The following is an 8920-nucleotide window of genomic DNA, read 5'->3' on the forward strand; positions in this document are numbered from 1 at the left end:
TGACAAGAGCCAAGTGCTGTGCTTGGTACACAGCGGGCCAAGGTAAGCATTGGTTGTTGTCATTGATATTTACAGGTGGCTCCATCTCACAATGCTGGCCTTATTTCTGCCACTGTGAAGGATCCTAACTTCCCCATTATCTGCAGAGCACAGAGAATTCTTTCTCTGGAGATAATTATCCCCCCATGGGCTGCACTAGCTGAGAGTAGAACAGAAGTGAGCATACTTTCCCTACAATCATTATCCACAACCCATCCAGGAATTCCTCGGGTTTCTAAAGTGGCAGCAGTAAGTAGTTTACCAGAATAATTTCTCTCCCTTGACTTTAGAAGGAAAAAGGAAAGAGAAACTGCAAAATGTACAACAAGACATAAATGTACAATAAGAACAGTAGACTAGCATCAATCCATGTGGAGTTTTGTTCATGCTAAAGACACCCTTCCCTCTCTTGCCCATTTTATAGATTCAGGAATTGAGGCTCATGGAAAACTAATTCAGCCTGAGTCTCAGACTGAATATTTGGCAGAAACAGAATTAGCGGGACGCCTGGGTGGCTCAGTCGGTTAAGCGTCTGCCTTCGGCTCAGGTCATGATTCCAGGGTCCTGGGATCAAGTCCCACATCAGGCTCCTTGCTCAGTAGGGAGTCTGCTTCTCCCTCTGCCTGCTGTTCCCCCTGCTTGTGCTCTCTCTCTCTGTCTCTCTGACAAATAAATGAATAAAATATTAAAAAAAAAAGAAACAGAATTAGCACCAGACCTATGTTACTTCCGTAAGAAAGATGAAGATCTATCTCCTCAGGTTATAAGAAATCTCGAGAGCTGTCCATGGGAAGGCCTGGTAGTCACCAGAATCTTAGTCCTGTGCAAAAAGTTAGACAGAAATAGGCTTATTAATCATTTGCTGGGATTCTCATGAAAAAAGACCCAGAGACAAAGATTTGGTGCACATAGTTTATTTGGGAGGTGGTCCCAAGAAGCATGGTGAGAAAATTGAGAAGTGAGATAGGAAGTGAAAATGCCAAAAAAGGTGCATTGATGTGTGCTTTCCTGCTATGATCAGCCAGGGATGCCCTCTGCTAGGGACCTACTGAGATTCTGAAACACCATAGGGTGCTTCCACCAAAGGACTGGGACACTAGTTATTTATCCATCACCTCCTTCCTCCCTCATAGATTGATTATTATTCTGAGAATGTGAGCTCCCCACACTTTGGTCTGCCCTGTTCCCTGGCCAAACCTGCACCTGTGGCCAGAGGAAGACCTTAGGCAGAGAGGTACATGGACTTGAGGTGGGAAGACAGCAGTGAATCCAGGACTGTCCATTCAAGCTGCATGTGACTTCTAGGGTAGAACAAGAGGATATGGGAGAGGCACTGACATTCTCTATAATAATTAAAAATAAAATAAAATTAGGGTATTTAATGAGTAGATAACAAATATAGCTTCTAAACTCTCCATAGTAACCTACTACTTTTCCATTTATAAAGACTGAAGGAGGGCCTTCCACAAAGTTGGGAGGCAGATGGTTGGCAGGAAGGGACTGATCAGCTGAATGAGTTGGAGGCTATCAGACCAGTTTTCAAGGCAGAACTGATGTTGTAGCAATAGATTGTGTAGACAGTTGTAAATACAAAGATGTCCAGAGCCTGGCCTATTTTCCCAGAGATGTCATAGTTTGACATGTGTAAGCATATGACTATGGCTCCATCTTAAATTCCTTCCAAAATGTCTCAAGTTGATAAGGTCTTTTGAAAAATAAGATAATGAAGTATCATCTCAAATATGTTTCCTGCTCTCCCCACATCCAATACAGGAATGAAGAAAGCAACACACACACATATATGTACATACACAGACACACACATCCCTCACAGCTTGGATTCCAGTTCCCTTATTGATCTATTTTTCCTCTCAAGGTGAATTTACCATGGAATATCCCCAGGCTACTCTTCTTTATTCCCATATCCATTGCCAACTTTTAAGTCTTAGCTCAAGGCATCTGATCCTTGGAACCTTATTTGATGCCCTTGCCCTCAACTGGAGGGGATTTTTCCTGTCTCCAGGCATTTATGTAAATAATCCCTTCACTTTTATTTTCCTTCCCATATTGTGTCATAGTGAGTCCTTTAATTCCTCATGTCTTGTTTATCTTTGCTTTGTCTCCAGTCTCTGGCCTGAGACCTTACCCTTCACATCACTACTGTAGGACTCTGGAGTCAGAAACTTGGGTTTCAGTCCTGTTCCCCCACTCACCAACCGAGCAATCATGGGCTTGGTTTTCTCATTGTAAAAGAAGGCTCATAAGTGAAATAAGTCAATCAGAGAAAGACATGTATCATATGACCTCACTGATATGAGGAATTCTTAATCTCAGGAAACAAACTGAGGTTTGCTGGAGTGGTGGGGGGTGGAAGGGATGGGGTGGCTGGGTGATAGACATTGGGGAGGGTATGTGCTATGGTGAATGCTATGAATTGTGCAAGGCTATTGAATCACAGATCTGTACCTCTGAAACAAATAATACAATATATGTTAAAAGAAAAAAAAGAAGAAGAAGAAGATAGCAGAAGGGGAAGAATGAAGGGGGGAAATAGGAGGGGGAGACGAACCATGAGAGACGATGGACTCTGAAAAACAAACTGAGGGTTCTAGAGGGGAGGGGGGTGGGAGGATGGGCTAGCCTGGTGATGGTTATTAAAGAGGGCACGTTCTGCATGGAGCTCTGGGTGTTATACACAAACAATGAATCATGGAACACTACATCAAAAACTAATGATGTAATGTATGGTGATTAACATAACAATAAAAAATTAAAAAAAATAAAATGACTTCCACCGAAAAAATTCTTAAAAAAAAAATAAAAAGCGGCTCATAAGAATAGGTATCTCAAAAGCAAGGAGTCAACAAAAGCATACCATCCAAACACTTAGCGTGGCACATCACTGTTCTTGTCTTTAGGGTTACAGAAGTTTGGTAAGTTTTGAATGAATTTCTGTGCAATGTCCAGGGTGGAAGCCTTTCCATCACTGATTCGTACTTAATCCCATAAAGTTCTCCAATGCAGCATACTCCCCTAATAGCTTCTTCATCCTCCAGCTTCCTTTTGTCCTCCAAGAGTGACCCAATCATTGGAACCCAGACTCACTCAATTATGATTCATTGCCACGTGGGCCTGGTGGATGTACAGGAAATCCCTCTCCTCCTCACTGTCCAGTTGTCTGCTTTCTCCATCTTTTTCTCTGAGACAAGAACTGTTGACCTTACTCTGATTTGGCAGAAACAAGACCAGTAGAAGAGTTCTGGACTATTTCAGATTTCCCTGGCAGGAAAGAGGGAGAAAAGAAACCCTGATAGAAGAAAGTGTAATTGCTATTGTATGGTATTATCTCCATATCCCATAGCAACAAATCTTATTATATTTTTTTCTTATTTAAACCATATTCATGAAGGTTTTATTGCTAACTTGATCCAGATGACTGATCAAAGCATAGTTCATTATTGCCACCTTGCTAAAATATTTTTAAAGGCAGTTTTAATATTACACTTTTATAGCTACATATTGCCATTAAGCTATTGAGTCTATTACTAGTCAATCAAGGATTTTCATTTTGTTTCAAGAGCTCCTTGGATAAACTCTTCAGAAATGTCAAAGAGATGGAGTATATGGCACCTTTTCACAGATGGTGTTCATCAGGGATTTTAGTTAATGGATAAAGTTTCAGTTTTCTGTGGTTGACTTTTGGTGCTAACAAAAGTATTCCAAAAGCCCCTGCTCTTCTAAAGGCTAGGGGATAGTAAGGAAATGAATCCCATAACACCACCAAACCTTTTATTCTTAATGAGGTAAGTAACCAGGGACATGGAGTATTTCACCAGGTCCATTTTACTAAAGAATGGAATATATCTTGAAGAAAACCAATTCAACTTCCAACAGCTCCAAAACTATACATTTAACCTACTCTCCCACTCCCAAGAACAGCAACCAAAAACAAATATACAGTAAGAAGAGTTAAACTATCACATGAAGAGTTATATACTCAATTGGCTCATCATAGAAGCTAATTATGTACTTTTCCCTTCACCTGTTCTAAAATACTCTATACCCATTCTGTTCATTCCTTCATATATCCATACATTTATTTGACACACATTTACTTACTACTTATGTACCAGACTCTGTGCAGATGGTGAGTACAAGGGTGATTCAGACATAGTGCTTCCCTCAAGAGAATTTCAACCTAGTGGTGGAGAAAGCCAAGAAAGCAGGTGATTATGTACCTTCACTGGGATAAGTGTCATGATGGAAGGGGGCTTGCTTGGAAGTGGGTACGGGGTCCTGGGGAAGGCAGTGGAAGAGCACCTAATCCCTTCTGAGGCAGGCTTAGGGAAGGCCTTTCTGGAGGTGATGGTGTTGAAGCTAAAATGGGTATAACTTGGGTGAAGGGAGAGAGGATGAAGAGCATGACAGGAACAGAGAATAGCACATCCCAGGGATGGAGACACGGAGCATGAGAGGTGAGGTTGGGAGGTGAACAGCAAGCAGTTGCCCTGCAAGAGCTCTATAAGCTGTGGAGAAGCTGGGGCTCTTTTCCTGAGGGCAGTGGGGAGTCTCTGAGGAGCTTGAAGTCAGGAACTAACAGGGGTTGATGTCACTCCGGCTATAGATTGTGTTCAGTGGGAGGCAGGAGTGCGATGGGAGAGCTGTTAGAGGAGTCTTTCACCCTAGAGAAATAAGGTGGCGCCTGGAAGAAAGAGGAAGTGGAAAATGAAATCTGATTAGAGATGTCTCAGCAGTCATGACATAATATAGGTAAAACGAACGTAACACCTGTTAGCCAAAGGCAAACCTGTCAGGTCAGCAGTTTGATAGACACTGAAAAGGAAATAAAAATGGGCTTCAGCACATTGCTAAATGAGTCTGTGAGTTCCCAAGTGTAGTGCTGTGGAAAGCTCTCCCTCTCTCTAACTCCATATTAGTTTTCCTGGGACTCCAGTTATGACTGCCCAGAAGAATAGCTGTTTAAGTCTCTGTGATGGACACCTCGTGTATCTGTCAACTACAGGGATATGAACCATTGCACACAGAGTCATCTGGTCAGCGTGTCTGGAGTTAGTTGAACAAATGCTATCCTTGTTACAAATTTCTGCAGTTTTTTTCCATCGATCTTCAAGGGAGTGTTATTCATGGCTTCTCATCCTTCCAGGCTATTCTTGGTTTGTTAGGAAACCAATATAATTGGGTAAGGATGAGAATAGTGATGTAGATTAAAAAAAAATAAGAGAGATCCATTTTCAGTTTGGTGATTAAGTGGGCTGGATTGGTCAAACTTTTTTTGGAGAAGGAAAAACTAGCAACCAGCCTGTAAGAAATCGGTCACAGTTTAGGGGATATGTTACAAGCAAGATAAATAAAAATGGTCTAGAGTATCAGGCCAAACTCTCATTATTCATCTCTGTTTCACACTCTTCTCTTCCAGTCCAGACTAATCAAAAGAAGCCTCTTCCGCTCACAATTGCTATGTGTACATTTCCCCCAGATCTGGTATTCACATGAACAACATGGTTTATTTATATTTCAGCACCAAATTGGAAAGATGACATCATTCATTTACAGTCTTCATCCCATGACATGCCTATTCTCCAACACCTCATTTCAGCAGACACATTTAGGACTGCATATAGCATCTTGTTTAGCTTGTACATTCTTTTATGGGATACAGTTCAAAGGTAGGGAACTTTAGGCTTGTTGCTGGTAAGAAAATAATCTCATAAAATCACAGGAGCTTCCCCAAAGGATAAGGACATTATGATGTTTACAATAGCAGAGTTATTATTTGTTCATTTAGGCTTCATCGTTCAGCCCTGGTGAGCTCCTTCCTTCTTGACCATAGCAGGTCTTACAGCTCCCTTCAGGCTCTCCGAGTTCTATCAGAAGAAACAATTTCAGATTTATTAGTTCATGAGTTCAAAAGTACAGACTCCTGACAATACTGGAGTTTTGGGTGTGAACACTGAATTCAGAATCTTTTGTACAAGGGCAGGCTGAATGAGGGGACTCTCAGTACTTGGTTGGCAACAGCTCCAATGACCTGCTCTTTCTCACAAGCTATAACTTGTCCATTGGGTCTTCTGATGCTTTAAATAGACAAGAGAAGGATGAAAATGCTATCAGCTGCCAAATGTTGCCTGAGATTTTTTATTTAATTGTTAAGTGGATTTTTCTATTTTTATTGTTTTTATCCATATATATGCATTTTTTTCTGGGGACTTTCAAATATTGTACACATTTTGCAAAATGGAGTACGTTATGAGACATCCCCTGGCAGATAGAATTGGGATATGAAGTGTTTCCAAAACTTAGCAGAACCAAAGCATCTATAGGAAAGCTGTTTCTACCTGATCAGCTGTTTGCCTCTTCTGCTAGCAGCATGGCAAAGAGTAAAGGCTAGAGATTAAGAATTGGAAGACCCAGGAAATCTCCATGTTCTATGGAAAGAAGGAGACTCTAGGGGCCGAAATCTCTGCCTTCATTTTCTAGCTGCAAGTGAGGATAGTAATTATTCCTCCCAGGGGAGGTTTGAGGATAAGTTGGATTGTAGGTGAAACATACTACAAGAATATACTATGTTAGGTCCAGAATTATTGTCAGAATATTATTTATGTTATATGATAAAATTCCAACCGGTTGGAGGCTCTGCCATGCCAGCCTTTGATTTCCAGCTCTCTTGAAGTGCTGATGGCTCACTGTCATCTTGGGCCACCAGTGGGATTGTTATGGCAACTCATGAGATGTCCTCAACTCTCGGTGACCTTCCCTGGCTAAAAACAAATGTGCAGTCACCTCTAAGATGGCAGCATCCCTCACAATTCTGGCCCTTCTTTCTCTCAGTTCCCTCTTTGCAGCAGCATGCACAGTGTATTTACATCTACTGGGCCCTGTTAGATTCTGGGGAGAGACAGGTGAAAGAAGCAGCCTCAAGTCTACCACCCGTTGGACAGATAGATCTGAGGTTACAGAGAGACGATAAGCAGGAGGTGCACGTGTCCTGGCATTAGGGGTGGGATCAGGAAAAGTTTCCTAGAGAAAAAGTCCTGAATTAGCCAGACACAGAAGGTAGAGGTGAGGGAAGGTGGTTGGGGAGTTACTGCAGGCAGAGGAAACATGTATAAGAAGGAGAGGTTTCTTACTGTAAACAACAAAAATAATAACAGCATTTGATTTTTATGGTAAGCCTATTATGGGTCAGGTCCTGAACAGACACTTGAAGCCTATCGGATCCCTTGCTCCTCACAGCAACCCCAGGGAGGGAGGCACCATTACTCCCATTGTATAGTTCAGGAAATTGAAGCTTACAAATAGTGAACTCTCATAAGATCATGGAACCAGCAAAGAGATAGAGCAGGAATTGAATCCACAGAGTCTTCTCTCCAAATGTGTATTCTCTGCATTTCCTGCTTTCTGGGCTGGATATTTTTATCTGCCTTTTTCCCTCGTCTTTAGGCATTTTTCTCGATTCTGTGACCCTGTTCAGTCAACTCATTGCTGGTCTGTTTCTTGCCTTGCATAATAAAACAATACAATTGTATGTCCTGGGAATTTAAACCATGACACCTAGCTGCCTCGTGTGACAAACATAGTGGGACATAAATGACAGTGGTCAGCTCTTCCACATCAACTCTGCTCCTTTTGCCCAATTTCCCCAAAGAGCACTATCAGTTAAATTGTCCACAGAGAGCCCTTTCCTTAGAAGCCACCAGAGTGACAAACCTTCTCCATCACTACTTTTGCATTTGGCAGCTTTTGAGTGGATTCCTCTGCTTGTCTTGCAAGACCATTACTTGTCTGTAGTTTTGTGTCTCCACCTGGCCCTGTCCCATCTTTTTTGTCCAGGGCTTCCTTCTCTCGCTCGCTCTAGAGTGTAGGATGTGATTGTTGGCAGTTTCGTGATTGCAAGCTTACTCTGGATCTGTGTGATCGCTTGATAATGTAAAACAGAGCACCTTTGGGTATATGTCCATTTTTTCCCCTTTTAAGTCGCATGGTGGGGGGAGTACACTTACATCTTATGTAGGTCCAAGAACATGCAGCTCCAAGGATGTGACAAAGACCCTTTTACCAAATGGCAGGGTGTGCTCTTTATTGAGTCTCCATTTAACTAAAAATGAAAACTTCTGGGTTAGGAACAAAAGGAGCCCTCTAGGTGCTATAATTATACCCTGAATCTCTTTGGCTGGGCTTCCAGCTCTTAATGGAGGCTTCTCTGGTTTTTGTTCTGCGCAGACCCAGAACCGAATGAAGCTGATGGCGGATAACTACGATGAGGACCACCACCACCACCACCACCACCACCACCACCACCACCACCGATCTCCTGGGAGGTCGCAACATTCCAATCACAGGCCGTCTCCCGACCAGGTCAGTTTCATTGCCGCTTACCTCCAGGACCCCTCTTACCCCTTGGATATTTTAAGATAAAATAAATAATCCTCAAGAAATAATAAACAGCATAAAGTGATACGTCCTTTGAACTGAAACTAATAGCTTTGGTATTTATTTCCATCACTCAAGGAGTCTAAATGTTTTCCTTTCTCCTTCCTCTTTAAGGTTTTGTCTGTTCTTGTTTATGTTATGCATTTTCTTTCCTCCCCTCCTTTCTATTTTCATAGATATGAAGTCTACTGCTGGCTCAGTATCTAATAGTGGGTTACTTTGGAATGTCTCTTTCAGAGTTTTAAGAGAAAGCACTTTGTTTCCATGAGCTTGGCAACCAGAGAAGCCTTGAGTTTGCTGAGCACTTTCCTAGAAAATTCCTTAGTGATGCAAATTAATGGTGGGCTAAAACAACATGAAGGGAAATCAGTTTTGCTTGCATTTTATCTGGTGAAGTCAAGGGGTCTGGTTTATTTGATTTGGACCCTAT

The 8920-nt window shown here is 41.9% G+C and overlaps 1 protein-coding gene across 1 annotated transcript in view; it reads left to right on the forward strand.

Annotated features, from left to right (window-relative positions):
- Positions 1–8672, forward strand: part of ERC2 (ELKS/RAB6-interacting/CAST family member 2) — an 832212-nt gene extending 823540 nt beyond the window's left edge. The window contains exons 15-16 of the mRNA XM_064593283.1: positions 8281–8415; positions 8667–8672. Coding sequence (XP_064449353.1) covers positions 8281–8415; positions 8667–8672 — 141 coding nt within the window. The remainder of the gene's footprint in view (positions 1–8280; positions 8416–8666) is intronic.
- Positions 8673–8920: the final 248 nt, after the last annotated feature.

Source organism: Mirounga angustirostris, unplaced genomic scaffold, assembly GCF_029215605.1.
Source record: "Mirounga angustirostris isolate CCGP_5_RB_7025 unplaced genomic scaffold, mMirAng1.0.hap1 SCAF_1, whole genome shotgun sequence".
NCBI lineage: Eukaryota > Metazoa > Chordata > Mammalia > Carnivora > Phocidae > Mirounga > Mirounga angustirostris.